Source organism: Dendrobates tinctorius, unplaced genomic scaffold, assembly GCF_039654945.1.
Source record: "Dendrobates tinctorius isolate UK_male_01 unplaced genomic scaffold, ASM3965494v1 ptg000367l, whole genome shotgun sequence".
In the NCBI taxonomy this organism is placed as follows: Eukaryota; Metazoa; Chordata; class Amphibia; order Anura; family Dendrobatidae; genus Dendrobates; species Dendrobates tinctorius.
In genome coordinates, this window is record NW_027362033.1 from 1,364,320 (window position 1) to 1,388,573 (window position 24,254).

General features: G+C 54.5%; 1 protein-coding gene across 5 annotated transcripts in view; it reads right to left on the bottom strand.

Moving 5' to 3' along the window:
* Nucleotides 1-24,254, bottom strand: part of LOC141075683 (uncharacterized) — a 95,476-nt gene that overhangs the window by 55,952 nt on the left and 15,270 nt on the right. For all 5 annotated transcript variants that reach the window (XR_012227317.1, XR_012227320.1, XR_012227318.1 and 2 more), the window contains exon 2: nt 2,117-2,169. Coding sequence is in view for 1 of the 5 variants with exons in the window: in XM_073562791.1 (XP_073418892.1) it covers nt 2,117-2,169 (53 nt within the window). In the remaining 4 variants the exon portion in view is untranslated. The remainder of the gene's footprint in view (nt 1-2,116; nt 2,170-24,254) is intronic.

Genomic DNA, 24,254 nt, shown 5'->3' on the forward strand with positions numbered 1-24,254 from the left:
TTGCTCTGTTAGAGGAGCCCTCCATACCAGCAGACATTCAGTCCTCAGTCATTGCTCTGTTAGAGAAGCCCTCCATACCAGCAGACATTCAGTCCTCAGTCATTGCTCTGCTATTGAAGCCCTCCATACCAGCAGACGTTCAGTCCTCCGTCATTGCTCTGCTAGAGGAACCCTCCATACCAGCATTCAGTCCTCAGTCATTGCTCTGCTAGAGAAGCCCTCCATACCAGCAGACATTCAGTCCTCAGTCATTGCTCTGCTAGAGGAGCCCTCCATACCAGCATTCAGTCCTCCGTCATTGCTCTGCTAGAGAAGCCCTCCATACCAGCAGACGTTCAGTCCTCCGTCATTGCTGTATTAGAGAAACCCTCCAAACCAGCAGACGTTCAGTCATCCGTCATTGCTCTGCTAGAGAAGCCCTCCATACCAGCAGACATTCAGTCCTCCGTCATTGCTCTGTTAGAGAAGCCCTCCATAGCAGCAGACGTTCAGTCCTCAGTCATTGCTCTGCTAGAGAAGCCCTCCATACCAGCAGACATTCAGTCCTCCGTCATTGCTCTGCTAGAGGAGCTCTCCATACCAGCAGACATTCAATCCTCAGTCATTGCTCTGCTAGAGAAGCCCTCCGTACCAGCAGACGTTCAGTCCTCCGTCATTGCTCTGCTAGAGGAACCCTCCATACCAGCAGACATTCAGTCCTCAGTCATTGCTCTGCTAGAGGAGCCCTCCATACCAGCAGACGTACAGTCCTCCGTCATTGCTCTGCTAGAGGAGCCCTTCATACCAGCATTCAGTCCTCAGTCATTGCTCTGCTAGAGAAGCCCTCCATACCAGCAGACGTTCAGTCCTCCGTCATTGCTCTGTTAGAGGAACCCTCCATACCAGCAGACGTTCAGTCCTCAGTCATTGTTCTGCTAGAGGAGCCCTCCATACCAGCAGACATTCAGTCCTCAGTCATTGTTCTGCTAGAGGAGCCCTCCATACCAGCAGACATTCAGTCCTCAGTCATTGCTCTGCTAGAGGAACCCTCCATACCAGCAGACATTCAGTCCTCCGTCATTGCTCTGCTAGAGAAGCCCTCCATACCAGCAGACGTTCAGTCCTCCATCATTGCTCTGCTAGAGGAACCCTCCTTACCAGCAGACATTCAGTCCTCCGTCATTGCTCTGTTAGAGGAACCCTCCATACCAGCAGACATTCAGTCCTCCGTCATTGCTCTGCTAGAGGAGCCCTCCATACCAGCAGACGTTCAGTCCTCCGTCATTGCTCTGCTAGAGGAGCCCTCCATACCAGCAGACGTTCAGTCCTCCGTCATTGCTGTGCCGGACGAGCTCTCCATATTTGAAGACAATCAGTGCTTTGGCATTTCTGTTCCACAGGACCCCTACATACCCACAGAGATGTCAAGTCCTTCGGTATTGCTGTGCCAAATCAGCTCTCCAAACCTGCAGATGTACAGTCCTCCAGCATTTCTGTGACCCACCACCAGTGGTTCATGAGGTGTCACCATTGTATTATTACACAGTCTATGCTTGGAGCCATTGGTGGTACAACTCTTAAGCCCCTGTCACACATAGCGTTCTCGCTAGCGAGATCGCTGCTGAGTCACAAGTTTTGCGGAGATCGCGGTGTGTGACACTTACCAGAGACCGCCCCCCTGCCGGTATCGCTGATCGTCCTGGAATGGCCTGGACATTTTTTTGATCGCTGGTCTCCCGCTGGCCAGCACGCATCGCTGTGTGGGATAGGCGTCAGACCAGCGATCAGCGAGCTGGTAACTAAGGTAAACATCGGGTTTCTAAGTGCCGCGCGCCGCTTAGTAACCCGATGTGTACCTTGGTCACCAGCGCGCTGGTAACTAAGGTACACAGTGGGTAACTAAGCGACGCGCATCGCTTGTTCCCCGCGTGTCGCTGTCCTGATCGCTGCTGAGATCGGCCTGTTTGACAGCTCACCAGCGATCCTGACCAGGTCGTATCGTTGTCGGGATTGCTGGTGCGTCGCTATGTGTGACGGGGCAAATATTCAACTAGATCCATTAAACCCAGCAAACAATTGGGTAAATGATATGATAATTATAGGAAAGCGACAAACAAATGAGTCTTCTGCTTCTCACCTCCAGAGTCCAGCAGCTTTAAGCTCCATTTCTTCTCATAAGTGAAAACAGCCCTAGAGGGAAAAACATTGAGATGTGAATGCGTCCAGTGACATGGTGCCATGACCATGGTGACCTACAGTACAGACCAAAAGTTTGGACACACCTTCTCATTCAAAGCGTTTTCTTTATTTTCATGACTATGAAAATTGTAGATTCACTCTGAAGGCATCAGAACAATGAATTACCAAATGTGGAATTATATAATTAACAAAAAAGTGTGAAACAACTGAAAATATGTCTTATATTCTAGGTTCTTCAAAGTAGCCACCTTTTGCTTTGATTTCTGCTTTGCACACTCTTGGCATTCTCTTGATGAGCTTCAAGAGGTAGTCACCGGAAATGGTCTTCACTTCACAGGTGCGCCCTGTCAGGTTTAATAAGTCGGATTTCTTGCCTTATAAATGGGGTTGGGACCATCAGTTGTGTTGTGCAGAAGTCTGGTGGATACACAGCTATAAGTCCTACTGAATAGACTGTTAGAATTTGTATTATGGCAAGAAAAAAGCAGCTGAGTAAAGAAAAACGAGTGGCCATCATTACTTTAAGAAATGAAGGTCAGTCAGTTCGAAAAATTGGGAAAACTTTGAAAGTGTCCCCAAGTGCAGTGGCAAAAACCATCAAGCGCTACAAAGAAACTGGCTCACATGAGGACCGCCCCAGGAAAGGAAGACCAAGAGTCACCTCTGCTGCGGAGGATAAGTTCATCCGAGTCACCAGCCTCAGAAATCGCAGGTTAACAGCAGCTCAGATTAGAGACCCGTCAATACCACACAGAGTTCTAGCAGCAGACACATCTCTACACCAACTGTTAAGAGGAGACTTTGTGCAGCAGGCCTTCATGGTAAAATAGCTGCTAGGAAACCACGGCTAAGGACAAGCAACAAGTAGAAGACACTTGTTTGGGCTAAAGAACACAAGGAATGGACATTAGACCAGTGGAAATCTGTGCTTTGGTCTGATGAGTCCAAATTTGAGATCTTTGGTTCTAACCACCGTGTCTTTGTGCGACGCAGAAAAGGTGAACGGATGGACTCTACATGCCTGGTTCCCACCATGAAGTATGGAGGAGTTGTGATGGTGTGGGGGTGCTTTGCTGGTGACACTGTTGGGGATTTTTTCAAAAGAAGACTCTGAATGAGAAGATGTGTCCAAACTTTTGGTCTGTACTGTATATACTGTATACGACACGTTCAGGAGATAGATGAAAAGCAGATCAACATGAGCCATGACTCAGTACTCATTGGAGTTTTTGTTTTCATTTCTTATCTCTGTACCCCAAAATGATGCGGCTATCACCACCTTGACCAGAAAAGACTCGTGAAGGCCAGAGAAGAATCCCCGACCACCAGGCTGGGCTCCAGGACTCCCCAACCATCCGACAAGACTCCCCGACCATCGGACAAGACTCCCCGACCACCAGACAGGACTCCCCGACCACCAGACAGGACTCCCCGACCACCAGACAGGACTCCCCGACCACCAGACAGGACTCCCCGACAAATGGACAGGAACTCCCCGACAAATGGACAGGACTCCCCAATGACCGGACAGTGGTAATTTGTTAACTCCTATCAGGAGATATCTACTGGGAATCTACATCATTCTCTTATATTGTCCTTTCCTTCCTGTATTTAGAAGTCGTAATCATCCAGGATCTCATTAACTCATTGACTACTGTTGGCGGCTATGTGCAGGCAGTCAGCTCGGGGTTGCAGTGGTTTCGATAGTTGAGGCCAGTGCAGAGCTGTTGTGTCCAGTAAATTCTCCGATACCATACAGATGAAGATGACTGGAAAGCTGTATACAGCCAAAAGTAAGCCCACAGCACCCATCTAAACGCCCATGTACCAGCCGCCTGGCAGGGATGGGGTTAAGCACTTTGCCTCCAGGATCCTTCATCTCATCATTACTTGAAGTTTTATTTCAAGATGCCAGAAGATGTTAATATTCCAGGAATGTTCTATTGTCCCACGGCCAGCACCGGATAAAGGAGCCTGCCACATGCTAGACAACAGGGTCCCCCACCGCCCTCCCCCAACCCTTCCTGCCTATTGTGCCTGTCTCCAACCAAACACTACAATCAACGTCCACCACATACAGCACAGCCTGGAGGACCCCAACACTGGAGACCCCACAACCAGTGACCACCTCATACAGTACAGCTTGAGGAGACCCCAATCACCGTTCACCTCATATAACACAGCCTAGAGAACCCCAACACTGGAGACACTAGAGTCACTGATGACCTCCTATAGCAGAGCCTGGATGTGGAGACACAGGGGTCAGCAGGTGCTCTGGTCCGCTAGTCTGAAACCGCATCAGCCAGGGCACATCCCACCGAATGCCCCTTCTCTTTTTACCATAGGTGTAATACTATGCAGACAACACAAGGTGAGTGTAAAAACAGTGTGGCAATACTTTATTGAACCTCAAAACAGGCAAAAACCACATAGAACAGTCTCAGCAAAATATCCAAGATGGTGCACATGACAGAATCTCACCCTTTCGCTGACTTCGCCAGGATAAGAGCAGCTGTTACTTCAGAGCTTCCAGGGCCAATTACCCCACCAGTGGAACGCACAGAGAGGCGGTAACAACAAGCTTAGGAAGATGACAGTCCATTGAGGTACAAGGCCATGTGACCGGAGGGTCACAATCTGGCTTCTCCAAACTTCTCCATGGAGCCAGGTGACCGGTGGGTCCAAATCCTGGCTTTCCCAAAAATATCTATAAGGCTCATGTGCTCCTGCCTTACTGAAACTAGACATCTGCTTTATTAAGATAAAATACTGTGTCGTCACACTGGGGATGATCCAATGATAGCACAACTTGGGAGACCCCAACACTGGTGACCCTAAAACCAATGACCACCTAATAGAATACAGCTTGGGGAGACCTCAGCCACTGATCACCTCATACAGCACAGCCTGAAGCACCCCATCACTGAGGAACCTACAATCAATGACCACCTCATATAGTACAGCGTGGAGAGACCCCAACACTGGAGACCAATGATCACCTAATACAGTATAGCCTGGAGAGATGCCAACCAATAAAGACCTTATACAGCACAGTCTGGTGGGACCCCAACACTAGAGAACCTAACACCAATGATCACGTAATACAGTGCAGCTTGGGGAGACCACAACCACCGATCACCTCAAACAGCACAGCCCGAAGCACCCCATCACTGAGGAACCTAGAACCAATGACCACCTCATATAGCACAGCGATGAGAGACCCCAACACTGGAAACCAATGATCACCTAATACAGTACAGCCTGGGGAGACGCCAACCAAGGACGACCTTATACAGCACAGTCTGGTGGGACCTCAACACTGGAGAACCTAAAACCAATGACCACCTAATACAGTACAGCTTGGGGAGACCTCAACCACTGATCACCTGATACAGCACAGCCTGAAGCACCCCATCACTGAGGAGCCTACAAACAACGACCACCTCATATAGCACAACCTGGACAGACTGCCAACAATGGAGACACTACTAACACCAGCCATCTCATATAGCACACCCTGGAGAGAGTTCAACATTTGGCAGAGGGTTTGACATGATGACCCTTGAGGTTCCTTCAACTCTAACATTCTATGATTAGGATTAGGGTTAGGGTTATGACTGGTGACCCTATAACTAAGGACCACCTCATACAGCACAGCCTAGTGAGACCCCAAACAATGATCATCTCATTACAGCACACCCTGAAGCACCCCATCACCGAGAACCTACAACCACTGACCACCTCATATTGCATAGCCTGGAGAGATCCCCAAACACTAGACATCCTAAAACTAATGATCACATAATACAGTATAGCCTGGGGTACCCCTGGGTCACCCTATGCCCCCATGTACCCCTGAGCCATTCTCTTCACCCGTATACTCCGTAGCAGCTCTCTGCCCCCGTATACCCCTGATTCGTCCTCATGTACCCCGGGCCATCCTCTTCCCCTGTATACCGCTCATCCTCCCTTTACTCGTGTACCTCTTATTCGTACCCCTGAGCTGTCCTATTACCCATGTACCCCTGAGCCATCCTCAGCCCAAGTGTATCCGATTCATCCCCATGTACCCCTGAGCCTTCCTCTGCCGTTGTGTACCGCTCATCCGCCGTTCAATCCTGGTACCCCAATTTGTCCTCTGCTCCGTGTACTTTACTCATCCCCATGTACCCCAGAGCCATCCTCTGCCCCGTGTACCACTCATCTTCCCTTCACCCCTGTGTACCCCTGAGCCGCCCTCTGCCCTGTGTACCCGACTCATCCCTTTGTACCCCTGAGCTGTCCTCTGCACTTGTGTACCACTCATCCGCCTTTGACACCTGTGTACCCCTGAGCTGCCCTCTGTGTACCACTCATCCGTGTCTGTGTACCCGAGCTGTCCACTGCCCTTGGGTTCCGCTAATTCGCCCCTTCACCCCGGGTACTCCTGAGCCGTCCTTGTGTACCCCGATTCATCCTAGTGTTGAGCCATCCTCTGTACCTGTGTACTGCTCCTCCGCCCTTCACCCCATGTATCCCTGAGCCATCCTCTGCCTTTGTGTACTGCTCATCTGCCCCCTTGTACCCTTGATTCGTCCCCCTGAGCCATCCTCTTCTTCCATGTACCCGATTTGCTCCCATGTACCCCTGAGCCGTTCTCTGCCCTTGTGTACCACTCATCCGCTCTTCACCCTCATGTACCCTTGATTCACCCCGTATACCCCTGAGCCGTCCTCTGCCACTGTGTACCCGTCATCTGGCCTTCACCCCCTGTATACTCCTGAGCCGCCCTCTGCCCCATGTACCACTGAGCTGCCCTCAGCCCCACTACTGATTCATCCACGTGTCCCCCTGATTTGCCCCTGTGTACCCCTGATGGGCAGTGTCCAGTATGTGGTTGCTTTTGGTTCTGTAGTAATTGAAGCCTCGATACCTCAGCTACATTTCCTGGCAAGTGCAACGGTCTTGCGGTTCAGCAACCCTCCGAGCAGTTCATGTGGATTAGCACAGGGAGGCCAAGCGTCTGAGAGGAGGAGAGGACGCCGGCCATAGGTCACTCATGGCTAAGAAACATGGAACTAAGGATAATAGAAGTGCAAAGTATCGGATAATATCAGAGGAGGTGAATGTGGGTGAAGGGGGATAATAAGGAAATGAAAGGTTGTGCATGCAGAGACACTGATCACCAGGACAAAGAGGAAACAGTCTAAAGGGCAACGAAGAGGCTGCGAGACCCAACACAGAACCAAGAACGCAAGGACCTGGGCATGAAGAGCACCCGGGCCCTCCAGCCTACAGGGCCCGAGCGCCTCTACCACATAACGAGACATGGAAAAGGCACCATGAAGGTTACACATTTTATATTGGGACATGAAGATCACAGGACAGGAGATTATCTGCTGAGACAACAGTAAAAACACCTACAACACAAGCAATAAACCTAGTATATACTCAGTACACAGTCGTGCACCAAAGTACAACATGGGAGAAAAGAAACACTGACCGCAGAGGTGATGCAATGGGAAACTGCACCGGAATAACAAATCACGGCCAACGCTTCATATACCAGGTCCAAACGGAGGGGAAAAACAAAGACACAAAAAAGGCAAATAACAAGAGACAGGAGAGATACGATAAACAAGAATATCCCCACTGTAATCTCCCATTGTTCCTCTCTCCTGTAATCTCCCATTATTCCTCTCTCCTGTACTCTCCCGTTCTTCCTCTCTCCTATAATCTCCCGTTCTTCCTCTCTCCTATAATCTTGCATTCTTCCTCTCCTGTAATCTCCCGTTCTTCCTCTCTCCTATAATCTTGCGTTCTTCCTCTCCTGTAATCTCCCGTTCTTCCTCTCTCCTATAATTTCCCGTTCTTCCTCTCTCCTATAATCTCCCGTTCTTCCTCTCTCCTATAATCTCGCGTTCTTCCTCTCTCCTATAATCTCGCGTTCTTCCTCTCTCCTATAATCTCGCGTTCTTCCTCTCTCCTATAATCTCGCGTTCTTCCTCTCTCCTATAATCTCCCGTTCTTCCTCTCCTGTAATCTCCGTTCTTCCTCTCTCCTGTAATCTCCCGTTCTTCCTCTCCTGTAATCTCCCGTTCTTCCTCTCCTGTAATCTCCGTTCTTCCTCTCTCCTGTAATCTCCCGTTCTTCCTCTCTCCTGTAATCTCCCGTTCTTCCTCTCTCCTGTAATCTCCCGTTCTTCCTCTCTCCTGTAATCTCCCGTTCCTCCTCTCCTGTAATCTCCCGTTCTTCCTCTCTCCTATAATCTCCCGTTCTTCCTCTCTCCTGTAATCTCCCGTTCTTCCTCTCTCCTGTAATCTCCCGTTCTTCCTCTCTCCTGTAATCTCCGTTCTTCCTCTCTCCTGTAATCTCCCGTTCTTCCTCTCTCCTGTAATCTCCCGTTATACATCTCTTGTGTAATCTCCCGTTATTCCTCACAATACCAGTCTTATGCCAGGATCACGTCACGCCATATTTTCTACAGAACTGTTTCTGGTATCACAGGATTTCCTGATGTGTATGTTGCTGACATTATATTGTACATACACGGTCACTGGTCATACACGGAGAGGATGCTGTCATACACGGTCACAAAAGGCATGGAAGCTGTCATACATGGATACTGGTCATACATGGAGAGGATGCTGTGATACACGGACACCAGCCACACATGGTGAGGACGCTGTCATACACGGACACAGGTCATACATAGCATGGATGCTGTTGTGAGCAGGTTGCGGGATGCAGTGAGGTAGCAGAGGCAGTGCAAGGGTTAAAGGATTTAATTAACAGGAGAATACTCCACGCAGGGCCGGTTTTAGGCAAAGTGGGGCCCCAAATGCTGACATATTGCACATCACACAGAAGCATTTTGGTTGTAGTTACATGCGCTGAGTTCAGGACGCTAAATGAGTGTGATCGACAATATTGAAGTCGCTTGATGCTTTTTTCTCGGCCTCTTTCCACCGGCTGAGGAATAATGAAGGGACAGAACAATCACTATTAGATCAATCTGTCCCCATACAGTATCGTGTTATCAGCAGCACATCAACAGTTTACACCGGCGATGTGCTGCCAAGGACAATGATTTCTGTTCCGGCATAAACAATCCAATCACTCGCTGAATAGGCAGCATTTTGCTTATTTAGTATAATACACCCCATGGTCCTCCACATAGTCTAATGTGCACCACTGTCCTCCATATTGTAAATGGCACACCCCATAGTCCTCCATATAGTATAATATACTCCCTATAGCCCTCCATATATTAAAATACACTCCTCAGTCCTCCATATAGTATTATACACTCCTCATAGTCCTCCATATAGTATAATACACTCCTCATAGTGCTCCATATAGTATAATGCACCGCCAAAGTCATCCATATAGTACAATCCACTTCCCATAGTATAATGCACCCCATAGTTCTTCATATAGTATAATGTATTCCCCATAGTCCTCAATACAGTATAACGCAGCCACCACACAGAGTATAATGCATCCATCCCACAGAGTATAATGCAGACACCCTAAGGAGCAAGAGAGACAGGCACAAGGGGACACACGGGGCAAGGAGGCAGGGGAGAAGGGCACAAGGGGACTAGTGGGCAAGGGAGACTGACACAAGGGGACAAGGGAGACAGGCACAAGGGGACACACAGGGACAAGGGACACAAGCACAAGGGGACAAGGGAGACAGGCACAAGGGGACTCATGGAGACTACGAGGAAGGGGGGCAGGGCACAAGGGGCCACACGGGGACTAGGGGGCAAGGGAGACAGGTACAAGAGGACACAAGGGGACTCAGAGTTCAGAGTGGATAGGGATGCACGGGGAGAGGGGGCTGCAAGGGTACAGGGGAAGACGGGGAGGGGGGGAGCCTTGGGAGCAGGCAAGAAGGGAGCACAGGGATTACGAGGATAGGGTAGATGGGGGACACACTGTGAGAAAGGGTCGCAAGGGGACAAGAGAGACAGGGGGAACAAGGGGATGCAGGGGAGACTTGAGCGCAGGGCAGACGGGTTACACGGGGACACAGGGCAGGGAATGCATGGGGGGGTGCAGGAGGACTCGGCACGGGAGATGGGGAGCATTTTGGGACCAGGGGAGGAGAGCCAAGGCACGTACGGGGGCCCGGTGGAGCACAATGACCTGGGGACCTACGAGGACATGGGGCACGGGAGAGCAGGGAGCAAGGGCAGAGCATGGAGGAAACGGGAAGGGTGTCACAGGGGGCCGGGGACGCTGAGGGCGGCGACACACAGGCAGCAGACACACCTCACTGCTGCCGGTCCCGTACACCTCCATGTTCATCCCCGGATCCTCCAGATGGCTGAGATGCTGAGGCATCACCCTCCCGGGCGGCTCGGTCCAAAAGGGAGGGGGAGCAGAGAGGTGAGAATACCCCCACTCCAGAGCCGTCTGTTCCAAGTAACTGAGGTGATGCGTATGTGGCACTCACGAGCCCGAAGCGTTTGGCACCTCGCTTCAGGGTGACCAATGGGCGTCCTGCACATCTCTCCTGGTGGACGCTGCTAGTCGCCGTGGGGATCTGCGGGCGCGGGTCTGCTCTGTCACTGGACTCGAGGGGCCAAAGCACTCACTTCTTCCTGCCACGGGTTGTCTGTTCCCACTGAAACTAAGTACTTCCTTGCGCGCTGTGGCTGCAGCCGCTTAGCCACATCCCCTACTCCCGGATGTGTCAGTTTGTCAGGTCTCATTACCTTTCCCCCGGACAACAGAGGAGACAGCCCTGACAGTTCCGGACCCGGGACAGAACAGGTACCCGTGATCCGGTCCTTCTTCTTACACTCCCCCTCTCCTTTTGCTCGCCATTCCATGGACGAGAATTCCTGTAGCAAACGTTGACACTCCTCCATCTCTTGCATGATTCGCTGCCAAATAAATTGGTCTTGTTCGTATCGGTTGGGTGGTATTCCAGCTCTTGTCCGTTCGGTGCGGCGTAAGCCAGGTTGAGTAGTGGAGTCAGGCTGCGTGGGTGAGTCAGGTTGAATAGTGGAGTTAGGTTGAGGAGGACGGGGACACGCCCAAGTTCAATGGAGCAGCCATTTCGGGAGCTTCAGGTTCCTGTTCCTCTCCTGGGTCAAAGTATAGCGGATCGAAGAATTCGTCCTCGTCACAGTCGAAAGCTGCAGAAGGGAGTGTTTCAGGAACAACTTGCGCTCTTTCTGGTTGGTTGGGGATCCTTAACAAGCAAGGAAGTAGAATGTTCCGATGAACTACTCGAGTGTGAGAGCCTTCTTCCCCTTCAGGTTGGATTTCATAAACCAGACCTTCGGTTCCAATCCGTAGTTTCACCCGATACGGGGGTCTTCTCCCACCAGTACTTCAACTTGTCTCGAGGACGTTTGTCTCAGACCAACACACGGTCCCCAGCCTTAAGAGCTGTCCCTCGCAGGGGAGGCGTTTCATGGTGTTCCAGCTCACGCAACTTGGTCTGCACAAGGCAATGCGGAGTCTGCAAACGGTGCCGATGTTCACAGACCCAGGTGAACACCCCCGTCCGTGGGTAATCCTACTCTGAATCCAACTCCAGCTCAGTGATCTCTTGCTCTTTTCGGCCAAACAGCAGGGTGTATCCAGTTGTGCTGTGCACTCAGTTATCGTACACCCATACTAATTCAGACAAAAATTCAGGCCAGCAAACTTTTCTGTCTTCCTTCAGAGTCCACAGCATTTAAATCAGTGTCTGATTGAAACGCTCGCAGGCCCCATTTCCTTGTGGATGGTAGGGCGTTGTCCGGGATTTCTCAATTTGATACAGGCGATACAGTTCTTACATCACTCGCCCTTGAAAACAGGCGCCATGGTTGGAGTGAATTCTGTTCGGACAGCCATATACCTGGATGAAGTCTCTGCAAATGGCCTGCGTCGCTGATTCAGCAATCTGGTCCCGGGTCGGAGTTACCACTGCGAATTTGGTGGAGTGATCAGTCATCACCAGGAAGTGTTCATATCCAATGTGAGCCGGGCCTATAGACAAGTAGTCGATCATTAACACTTCTAGGGGAGCAGAAGTCACAATGGTCTGCATAGGAGCCCTCTGTTCTGGAGGCTTAGCCAGAGCTCACAGCTTCTGCACTGTTGATAGGCTTCATCCACTGCAGCTTTCAACCGAGGATGGTAGACCAACTTCTGCAGCCACTGGAATGTCTTCTTTGGGCCGCAGTGTGCCCCTCTTTCGTGGGCCATCTCGCAATGCAACGTTTCTGGGAGTACCACTTGCCAGGTGACTCACAACTCTCGTGCTAACTGCACTTTCCGGTACAGGAGGTCATCCTCCAGTTGATGCCTGACCCATTGGCGAAGAATCTGCAGAGTTCCTGGGGACAAGATGTTTCTCTCTCTTTGGCTGGGAAGTTGCTTCAAAGCCACCCATTGCCTCAGCTGAGCGAGTTCCCTATCTTCCACCTGAAGCCGTACCCAGTCATCACAGGGTCGTCCTAATGTGTGTCCTCTGGACGTCTCCCTGATCTGTCCCTGCATGGCCACCAACGTCCTGGCGGGATTTAGAAATTCTGGGATCTCTTCAGCCTCCAGCTCTTCGTCCCGGTTAGGGCCAGGTTGCTTGTGAGTCACTCTGGATAAAGAATCGGCATAAGTGTTCTTAGATCCTCTCCTGTAGGCGATTTTGTATCGGTACTTGGCCATGCGGGCCATCCATCTCTGTTCCACAGCCCCTAGTTTTGCATTTTCCAGATGAAAAAACACAAAAATTGAGCTTGGTTTATTTACAGCAGGGTTTTTGCTCATTTTGCCTTTTGCAGGTATTATTTTCCAGATGAGCCAGAGGATTGTTATCAGTGAGCACCAAGACTTCGAACCCTGACAGGTACTCTGCGAACTTCTCGGTTATTGCCCCCACATCAACGCCAGAAGTTTCAACTTGAAAGAACTGTAGTTAACTGTTATCTGTGTTTCGTTCAGAGTCGTGAAAGGACCAACTCGCATAAGCAATCACTCACTCTTTTCTCTCTGACGGTCTCACCCCTTCAACGGAGGCGACATGTCCCAGGTATTCAATCTGCTTGCGGAAGAGGTGACATTTCCGAGGTTTCACCTTCAAGCCATGCTTCTGTAGCCAGCTCAACACCTGTTCCAGGTGCTCCTCAAAGGTGGAGGCGTAGACGATGATGTCATCCAAATAAATGAGGGTAGCCTCCAAGTTCAAGTCTCCCAAACATCTCTCCATTAATCGTTGGAAGGTCCCAGGTGCGTTGGTAAGGCCGAAAAGGCATCTGATTGAACTTGAACAACCCCATAGGCAGTATGAATACATGCTTCACCCGGTCACGCTCGGACATGGGTACTTGCCATATCCAACGACGAGAAGTACTTTGCTTTTCCCAGAGCAGACTAACGATTCTTCAATTTTCGGCAGTGGGTAAGAGTCTCACACGGTCAGGCATTCAGCTTTCGGTAGTGTACACAGAAGTGCAGGGCAATAGGTGCAGCCCACGGATTTTGGCTTTCTCGGATGACCCCACTCTGCAGCATATGCGCCAACATCTCCTTCACCTACTGGTACAATTGTGGTAGGATTTGTCAATATCGTTCCTTAATGGGTGCGGCGTTTCCCATTGGAATCTCGTGGGTGATAGCGGTGGTACACTCAAAATCATCGTTAAGATGAACAAAAACGTCCTGGTATCGTTCTAGCACCACTTCCACTTGTTGTACCTATTGTGGCGAGAGTTCTGGTCCAGAATTCAGCGTCCTTCCTTTAGGTGATTAGATTCCGGTTCAGAGGACACCGTTACGGCCACTGTCCAGGGATCTTCCTGTTTCACTGCTAACTGAACGGCCTCTGGTGGTATCAGCTCTTCCGGCATGCCCATTATCTGTGCGACTTAACTCTTGGGCGAAAGCGTGAGGTCACCTTCTCCGAGGTTGACACATCGTACTGGTACATTGCTATTGTGAACAATGGCCAACGTCTGTGCAACAAGGAGCCCTGGAGGCAACTGATTCATACAAGCTGGCTCTATCTGGACTTCGACTCCTTCCAGAGGAGAACAGGCTTGGAAAGGTAGAGGGATGACAGTCTGACATGGTGGTAGGACGAGGTTGGTGGCGGACGGTACTATCACCTTGCCTAGGGTTTTTCCTTCACTCGATTTTTCTTGGGCCTGGGCTACTATGCTCTGCTCTGTCCCCCCTCTGCGTATTTCGCTGTGCTGCCATGTCTTGCACTATTCTCTGCTCTGTCCCCCCTCTGCGCATTTCGCTGTGCCGCCATGTCTTGCACCATGCTCTGCTCTGTCCCTCCTCTGCGTTGTTCGCTGTGCCGCCATGTCTTGCACTATCCTCTGCTCTGTCCCCCTCTGCACGGTTCGCTGTGCCGCCATGTCTTGCACCATGCTCTGCTCTGTCCCTCCTCTGCGTTGTTCGCTGTGCCGCCATGTCTTGCACTATCCTCTGCTCTGTCCCCCCTCTGCACGGTTCGCTGTGCCGCCATGTCTTGCACCATGCTCTGCTCTGTCCCCCCTCTGCACGGTTCGCTGTGCTGCCATGTCTTGCACTATGCTCTGCTCTGCCCGGTTCGCTGTGCTGCCATGACTTGCACTATGCTCTGCTCTGTCCCCCCTCTGCGCGGTTCGCTGTGCTGCCATGTCTTGCACCATGCTCTGCTCTGTCCCCCCCCTGCACGGTTCGCTGTGCTGCCATGTCTTGCACCATGCTCTGCTCTGTCCCCCCTCTGCGCGGTTCACTGTGCTGCCATGTCTTGCACCATGCTCTGCTCTGTCCCCCCTCTGCGCGGTTCGCTGTGCTGCCATGACTTGCACTATTCTCTGCTCTGTCCCCCCCTGCACGGTTTGCTGTGCTGCCATGTCTTGCACTATGCTCTGCTCTGTCCCCCCTCTGCACGGTTTGCTGTGCCGCCATGTCTTGCACTATTCTCTGCTCTGTCCCCCCTCTGTGCGGTTCGCTGTGCCGCCATGTCTTGCACTATGCTCTGCTCTGTCTCCCCTCTGCGCGGTTCGCTGTGCCGCCATGTCTTGCACTATTCTCTGCTCTGTCCCCCCTCTGTGCGGTTCGCTGTGCCGCCATGTCTTGCACTATGCTCTGCTCTGTCTCCCCTCTGCGCGGTTCGCTGTGCCGCCATGTCTTGCACCATGCTCTGCTCTGTCTCCCCTTTGCGCGGTTCGCTGTGCCGCCATGTCTTGCACTATGCTCTGCTCTGTCTCCCCTCTGCGCGGTTCGCTGTGCCGCCATGTCTTGCACCATGCTCTGCTCTATCCCCCATTTGCGCGGTTCGCTGTGCCGCCATGTCTTGCACTATGCTCTGTCCCACCTCTGCGCGGTTCGCTGTGCCGCCATGTCTTGCACTATTCTCTGCTCTGCCCCCCCCTCTGCGCGGTTCACTGTGCTGCCATGTCTTGCACTATGCTCTGCTCTGTCTCCCCTCTGCACGGTTCGCTGTGCCGCCATGTCTTGCACTATGCTCTGCTCTGTCCCTCCTCTGTGCGGTTCGCTGTGCCGCCATATCTTGCACTATGCTCTGCTCTGTCCCCCTCTGTGCGGTTCGCTGTGCTGCCATGACTTGCACTATGCTCTGCTCTGTCTCCCCTCTGCGCATTTCGCTGTGCCGCCATGTCTTGCACCATGCTCTGCTCTGTCCCCCTCTGCGCGGTTTGCTGCGCTGCCATGTCTTGCACTATGCTCTGCTCTGTCCCTCCTCTGCGCGGTTCGCTGTGCCGCCATGTCTTGCACTATTCTCTGCTCTGTCCCCCCCTGTGCGGTTCGCTGTGCCGCCATGTCTTGCACTATTCTCTGCTCTGTCCCCCTCTGCGCGGTTCGCTGTGCCGCCATGTCTTGCACTATTCTCTGCTCTGTCCCCCCTCTGCACGGTTTGCTGTGCTGCCATGTCTTGCACTATGCTCTGCTCTGTCTCCCCTCTGCGCGGTTCGCTGTGCTGCCATGTCTTGCACTATGCTCTGCTCTGTCTCCCCTCTGCGCGGTTCGCTGTGCCGCCATGTCTTGCACTATGCTCTGCTCTGTCTCCCCTTTGCGCGGTTCGCTGTGCCGCCATGTCTTGCACTATGCTCTGCTCTGTCTCCCCTCTGCGCGGTTCGCTGTGCCGCCATGTCTTGGACCATGCTCTGCTCTGTCCCACCTCTGCGCGGTTCACTGTGCCGCCATGTCTTGCACTATGCTCTGCTCTGTCCCCCCCCTGCGCGGTTCACTGTGCTGCCATGTCTTGCACCATGCTCTGCTCTGTCCCCCCTTTGCGCGGTTCGCTGTGCCGCCATGTCTTGCACTATGCTCTGTCTCCCCTTTGCGCGGTTCGCTGTGCTGCCATGTCTTGCACTATGCTCTGCTCTGTCTCCCCTCTGCGCGGTTCGCTGTGCCGCCATGTCTTGGACCATGCTCTGCTCTGTCCCACCTCTGCGCGGTTCACTGTGCCGCCATGTCTTGCACTATGCTCTGCTCTGTCCCCCCCGCACGGTTCACTGTGCCGCCATGTCTTGCACCATGCTCTGCTCTGTCCCCCCTTTGCGCGGTTCGCTGTGCCGCCATGTCTTGCACTATGCTCTGTCCCACCTCTGCGCGGTTCGCTGTGCCGCCATGTCTTGCACTATTCTCTGCTCTGCCCCCCCCCTGCGCGGTTCGCTGTGCTGCCATGTCTTGCACTATGCTCTGCTCTGTCTCCTCTCTGCACGGTTCGCTGTGCCGCCATGTCTTGCACTATGCTCTGCTCTGTCCCTCCTCTGTGCGGTTCGCTGTGCCGCCATGTCTTGCACTATGCTCTGCTCTGTCCCCCTCTGTGCGGTTCGCTGTGCTGCCATGACTTGCACTATGCTCTGCTCTGTCTCACCTCTGCGCATTTCGCTGTGCCGCCATGTCTTGCACCATGCTCTGCTCTGTCCCCCTCTGCGCGGTTTGCTTCGCTGCCATGTCTTGCACTATGCTCTGCTCTGTCCCTCCTCTGCGCGGTTCGCTGTGCTGCCATGTCTTGCACTATTCTCTGCTCTGTCCCCCCCTGCGCGGTTCGCTGTGCCGCCATGTCTTGCACTATGCTCTGCTCTGTCCCCCCTCTGCGCGGTTCGCTGTGCTGCCATGTCTTGCACTATTCTCTGCTCTGTCCCCCCTCTGCACGGTTCGCTGTGCCGCCATGTCTTGCACTATGCTCTGCTCTGTCTCCCCTCTGCGCGGTTCGCTGTGCTGCCATGTCTTGCACTATGCTCTGCTCTGTCTCCCCTCTGCACGGTTCGCTGTGCCGCCATGTCTTGCACTATTCTTTGCTCTGTCCCTCCTCTGCGCAGTTCGCTGTGCCGCCATGTCTTGCACTATGCTCTGCTCTGTCCCCCCTCTGCGCGGTTTGCTGCGCTGCCATGTCTTGCACTATGCTCTGCTCTGTCCCTCCTCTGCGCGGTTTGCTGTGCCGCCATGTCTTGGACCATGCTCTGCTCTGTCCCCCCTGCGCGGTTCGCTGTGCCGCCATGTCTTGCACTATGCTCTGCTCTGTCCCCCCCCTGCGCGGTTCACTGTGCCGCCATGCCTTGCACTATTCTCTGCTCTGTCCCCCCTCTGCGCGGTTCGCTGTGCCGCCATGTCTTGCACTATGCTCTGCTCTGTCCCCCCCCTGCGCGGTTCACTGTGCCGCCATGTCTTGCACTATTCTCTGCTCTGTCCCCCCTCTGCGCGGTTCGCTGTGCTGCCATGTCTTGCACTATTCTCTGCTCTGTCCCCCCTCTGCACGGTTCGCTGTGCCGCCATGTCTTGCACTATGCTCTGCTCTGTCTCCCCTCTGCGCGGTTCGCTGTGCTGCCATGTCTTGCACTATGCTCTGCTCTGTCTCCCCTCTGCACGGTTCGCTGTGCCGCCATGTCTTGCACTATTCTTTGCTCTATCCCTCCTCTGCGCAGTTCGCTGTGCCGCCATGTCTTGCACTATGCTCTGCTCTGTCCCCCCTCTGCGCGGTTTGCTGCGCTGCCATGTCTTGCACTATGCTCTGCTCTGTCCCTCCTCTGCGCGGTTTGCTGTGCCGCCATGTCTTGGACCATGCTCTGCTCTGTCCCCCCCTGCGCGGTTCGCTGTGCCGCCATGTCTTGCACTATGCTCTGCTCTGTCCCCCCCCTGCGCGGTTCACTGTGCCGCCATGCCTTGCACCATGCTCTGCTCTGTCCCCCCTTTGCGCGGTTTGCTGTGCCGCCATGTCTTGCACTATGCTCTGTCCCACCTCTGCGCGGTTCGCTGTGCCGCCATGTCTTTCACTATTCGCTGCTCTGCCCCCCCCCTCTGCGCGGTTCGCTGTGCTGCCATGTCTTGCACTATTCTCTGCTCTGTCCCACCTCTGCGCGGTTCACTGTGCCGCCATGTCTTGCACTATTCTCTGCTCTGTCCCTCCTCTGCGCGGTTCGCTGTGCTGCCATGTCTTGCACTATGCTCTGCTCTGTCCCCCCTCTGCGCGGTTCGCTGTGCCGCCATGTCTTGCACTATGCTCTGCTCTGTCTCCCCTCTGCGTGGTTCGCTGTGCCGCCATGTCTTGCACTATTTTCTGCTCTGTCCCTCCTCTGCGCGGTTTGCTGTGCCGCCATGTCTTGCACTATGCTCTGCTCTGTCTACCCTCTGCGCGGTTCGCTGTGCCACCATGTCTTGCACTATTCTCTGCTCTGTCCCTCCTCTGCGCGGTTCGCTGTGCCGCCATGTCTTGCACTATGCTCTGCTCTGTCCCTCCTCTGCGCGGTTCGCTGTGCCGCCATGTCTTGCACTATGCTCTGCTCTGTCCCTCCTCTGCGCGGTTCGCTGTGCCGCCATGTCTTGCACTATTTTCTGCTCTGTCCCTCCTCTGCGCAGTTCGCTGTGCCGCCATGTCTTGCACTATTTTCTGCTCTGTCCCTCCTCTGCGCGGTTTGCTGTGCCGCCATGTCTTGCACTATTTTCTGCTCTGTCCCTCCTCTGCGCGGTTCGCTGTGCCGCCATGTCTTGCACTATGCTCTGCTCTGTCCCCCTCTGCGCGGTTTGCTGTGCCGCCATGTCTTGCACTATGCTCTGCTCTGTCCCTCCTCTGCGCAGTTCGCTGTGCCACCATGTCTTGCACTATTTTCTGCTCTGTCCCTCCTCTGCACGGTTCGCTGTGCTGCCATGTCTTGCACTATGCTCTGCTCTGTCCCTCCTCTGCACGGTTCGCTGTGCCGCCATGTCTTGCACTATGCTCTGCTCTGTCTCCCCTCTGCGCGGTTCGCTGTGCCGCCATGTCTTGCACTATTCTCTGCTCTGTCCCTCCACTGCGTGGTTCGCTGTGCCGCCATGCCTTGCACTATTCTCTGCTCTGTCCCTCCACTGCGCGGTTCGCTGTGCCGCCATGTCTTGCACCATGCTCTGCTCTGTCCCCCCCTGCGCGGTTCGCTGTGCTGCCATGTCTTGCACTATGCTCTGCTCTGTCTCCCCTCTGCGCGGTTCGCTGTGCCGCCATGTCTTGCACTATGCTCTGCTCTGTCCCTCCACTGCGCTGTTCACTGTGCCGCCATGTCTTGCACTATTCTCTGCTCTGTCCCCCCCCCTGTGCGGTTCGCTGTGCTGCCATGTCTTGCACTATGCTCTGCTCTGTCCCCCTCTGCGCGGTTCGCTGTGCCGCCATGTCTTGCACCATGCTCTGCTCTGTCCCCCCCCTGCGCGGTTCGCTGTGCTGCCATGTCTTGCACTATGCTCTGCTCTGTCTCCCCTCTGCGCGGTTCGCTGTGCCGCCATGTCTTGCACCATGCTCTGCTCTGTCTCCCCTCTGCACGGTTCGCTGTGCCGCCATGTCTTGCACCATGCTCTGCTCTGTCCCTCCTCTGCGCGGTTTGCTGTGCCGCCATGTCTTGCACTATTTTCTGCTCTGTCCCTCCTCTGCGCGGTTCGCTGTGCCGCCATGTCTTGCACTATGCTCTGCTCTGTCCCCCTCTGCGCGGTTTGCTGTGCCGCCATGTCTTGCACTATGCTCTGCTCTGTCCCTCCTCTGCGCGGTTCGCTGTGCCGCCATGTCTTGCACTATTTTCTGCTCTGTCCCTCCTCTGCACGGTTCGCTGTGCTGCCATGTCTTGCACTATGCTCTGCTCTGTCCCTCCTCTGCACGGTTCGCTGTGCCGCCATGTCTTGCACTATGCTCTGCTCTGTCTCCCCTCTGCGCGGTTCGCTGTGCCGCCATGTCTTGCACTATTCTCTGCTTTGTCCCTCCACTGCGCGGTTCGCTGTGCCGCCATGTCTTGCACCATGCTCTGCTCTGTCCCCCCCTGCGCGGTTCGCTGTGCTGCCATGTCTTGCACTATGCTCTGCTCTGTCTCCCCTCTGCGCGGTTCGCTGTGCCGCCATGTCTTGCACTATGCTCTGCTCTGTCCCTCCACTGCGCTGTTCACTGTGCCGCCATGTCTTGCACTATTCTCTGCTCTGTCCCCCCCCTGCGCGGTTCGCTGTGCTGCCATGTCTTGCACTATGCTCTGCTCTGTCCCCCTCTGCGCGGTTCGCTGTGCCGCCATGTCTTGCACCATGCTCTGCTCTGTCCCCCCCCTGCGCGGTTCGCTGTGCTGCTATGTCTTGCACTATGCTCTGCTCTGTCTCCCCTCTGCACGGTTCGCTGTGCCGCCATGTCTTGCACCATGCTCTGCTCTGTCTCCCCTCTGCACGGTTCGCTGTGCCGCCATGTCTTGCACCATGCTCTGCTCTGTCTCCCCTCTGCACGGTTCGCTGTGCTACCATGTCTTGCACCATGCTCTGCTCTGTCTCCCCTCTGCCCGGTTCGCTGTGCTGCCATGTCTTGCACTATGCTCTGCTCTGTCCCCCCTCTGCACGGTTCGCTGTGCCGCCATGTCTTGCACTATGCTCTGCTCTGTTCCTCCTCTGCACGGTTCGCTGTGCCGCCATGTCTTGCACCATGCTCTGCTCTGTCCCCCCTCTGCACGTTTTGCTGTGCCGCCATGTCTTGCACCATGCTCTGCTCTGTCTCCCCTCTGCACGGTTCGCTGTGCCGCCATGTCTTGCACCATGCTCTGCTCTGTCTCCCCTCTGCACGGTTCGCTGTGCTACCATGTCTTGCACCATGCTCTGCTCTGTCTCCCCTCTGCCCGGTTCGCTGTGCTGCCATGTCTTGCACTATGCTCTGCTCTGTCCCCCCTCTGCACGGTTCGCTGTGCCGCCATGTCTTGCACTATGCTCTGCTCTGTTCCTCCTCTGCACGGTTCGCTGTGCCGCCATGTCTTGCACCATGCTCTGCTCTGTCCCCCCTCTGCACGTTTTGCTGTGCCGCCATGTCTTGCACCATTCTCTGCTCTGTCCCTCCACTGCGTGGTTCGCTGTGCCGCCATGTCTTGCACTATGCTCTGCTCTGTTCCCCCCCTGCGCGGTTCGCTGTGCTGCCATGTCTTGCACTATGCTCTGCTCTGCCTCCCCTCTGCACGGTTCGCTGTGCCGCCATGTCTTGCACTATGCTCTGCTCTGTTCCTCCTCTGCACGGTTCGCTGTGCCGCCATGCCTTGCACTATTCTCTGCTCTGTCTCCCCTCTGCACGGTTCGCTGTGCCGCCATGCCTTGCACTATTCTCTGCTCTGTCCCTCCACTGCGCGGTTCACTGTACTGCCATGTCTTGCACTATGCTTTGCTCTGTCTCCCCTCTGCGCGGTTCGCTGTGCCGCCATGTCTTGCACTATGCTCTGCTCTGTCTCCCCTCTGCCCGGTTCGCTGTGCTGCCATGTCTTGCACCATGCTCTGCTCTGTCTCCCCTCTGCACGGTTCGCTGTGCTACCATGTCTTGCACCATGCTCTGCTCTGTCTCCCCTCTGCACGGTTCGCTGTGCCGCCATGTCTTGCACCATGCTCTGCTCTGTCTCCCCTCTGCCCGGTTCGCTGTGCTGCCATGTCTTGCACTATGCTCTGCTCTGTTCCTCCTCTGCACGGTTCGCTGTGCCGCCATGCCTTGCACTATTCTCTGCTCTGTCTCCCCTCTGCACGGTTCGCTGTGCCGCCATGCCTTGCACTATTCTCTGCTCTGTCCCTCCACTGCGCGGTTCACTGTACTGCCATGTCTTGCACTATGCTTTGCTCTGTCTCCCCTCTGCGCGGTTCGCTGTGCCGCCATGTCTTGCACCATGCTCTGCTCTGTCTCCCCTCTGCACGGTTCGCTGTGCCGCCATGTCTTGCACCATGCTCTGCTCTGTCTCCCCTCTGCACGGTTCGCTGTGCCGCCATGTCTTGCACCATGCTCTGTTCTGTCTCCCTTCTGCACGGTTCGCTGTGCCGCCATGTCTTGCACCATGCTCTGCTCTGTCTCCCCTCTGCCCGGTTCGCTGTGCTGCCATGTCTTGCACTATGCTCTGCTCTGTCCCCCCTCTGCACGGTTCGCTGTGCCGCCATGTCTTGCACTATGCTCTGCTCTGTTCCTCCTCTGCACGGTTCGCTGTGCTGCCATGTCTTGCACTATTCTCTGCTCTGTCCCCCCCTGCGCGGTTCGCTGTGCCGCCATGTCTTGCACTATGCTCTGCTCTGTTCCCCCTCTGCACGGTTCGCTGTGCCGCCATGTCTTGCACTATGCTCTGCTCTGTTCCTCCTCTGCACGGTTCGCTGTGCCGCCATGTCTTGCACTATGCTCTGCTCTGTTCCTCCTCTGCACGGTTCGCTGTGCCGCCATGTCTTGCACTATGCTCTGCTCTGTTCCTCCTCTGCACGGTTCGCTGTGCCGCCATGTCTTGCACTATGCTCTGCTCTGTTCCTCCTCTGCACGGTTCGCTGTGCCGCCATGTCTTGCACTATGCTCTGCTCTGTTCCCCCTCTGCACGGTTCGCTGTGCCGCCATGTCTTGCACTATGCTCTGCTCTGTTCCTCCTCTGCACGGTTCGCTGTGCCGCCATGCCTTGCACTATTCTCTGCTCTGTCTCCCCTCTGCCCGGTTCGCTGTGCTACCATGTCTTGCACCATGCTCTGCTCTGTCTCCCCTCTGCCCGGTTCGCTGTGCTGCCATGTCTTGCACCATGCTCTGCTCTGTCTCCCCTCTGCACGGTTCGCTGTGCCGCCATGTCTTGCACTATGCTCTGCTCTGTTCCTCCTCTGCACGGTTCGCTGTGCCGCCATGCCTTGCACTATTCTCTGCTCTGTCCCTCCACTGCGCGGTTCACTGTACTGCCATGTCTTGCACTATGCTTTGCTCTGTCTCCCCTCTGCGCGGTTCGCTGTGCCGCCATGTCTTGCACCATGCTCTGCTCTGTCTCCCCTCTGCACGGTTCGCTGTGCCGCCATGCCTTGCACTATGCTCTGCTCTGTTCCTCCTCTGCCCGGTTCGCTGTGCTGCCATGTCTTGCACTATGCTCTGCTCTGTTCCCCCCCTGCGCGGTTTGCTGTGCCGCCATGTCTTGCACTATGCTCTGCTCTGTCTCCCCTCTGCACGGTTCGCTGTGCCGCCATGTCTTGCACTATTCTCTGCTCTGTCTCCCCTCTGCACGGTTCGCTGTGCCGCCATGTCTTGCACTATGCTCTGCTCTGTTCCTCCTCTGCACGGTTCGCTGTGCCGCCATGTCTTGCACTATTCTCTGCTCTGTCTCCCCTCTGCACGGTTCGCTGTGCCGCCATGTCTTGCACTATGCTCTGCTCTGTCCCTCCACTGCGCGGTTCGCTGTGCCGCCATGTCTTGCACTATGCTCTGCTCTGTTCCTCCTCTGCACGGTTCGCTGTGCCGCCATGTCTTGCACTATTCTCTGCTCTGTCTCCCCTCTGCACGGTTCGCTGTGCCGCCATGTCTTGCACTATGCTCTGCTCTGTTCCTCCTCTGCACGGTTCGCTGTGCCGCCATGTCTTGCACTATTCTCTGCTCTGTCTCCCCTCTGCACGGTTCGCTGTGCCGCCATGTCTTGCACTATGCTCTGCTCTGTCCCTCCACTGCGCGGTTCGCTGTGCCGCCATGTCTTGCACTATGCTCTGCTCTGTTCCTCCTCTGCACGGTTCGCTGTGCCGCCATGTCTTGCACTATTCTCTGCTCTGTCTCCCCTCTGCACGGTTTGCTGTGCTGCCATGTCTTGCACTATGCTCTGCTCTGTTCCTCCTCTGCGCGGTTCGCTGTGCCGCCATGTCTTGCACTATGCTCTGCTCTGTTCCTCCACTGCGCG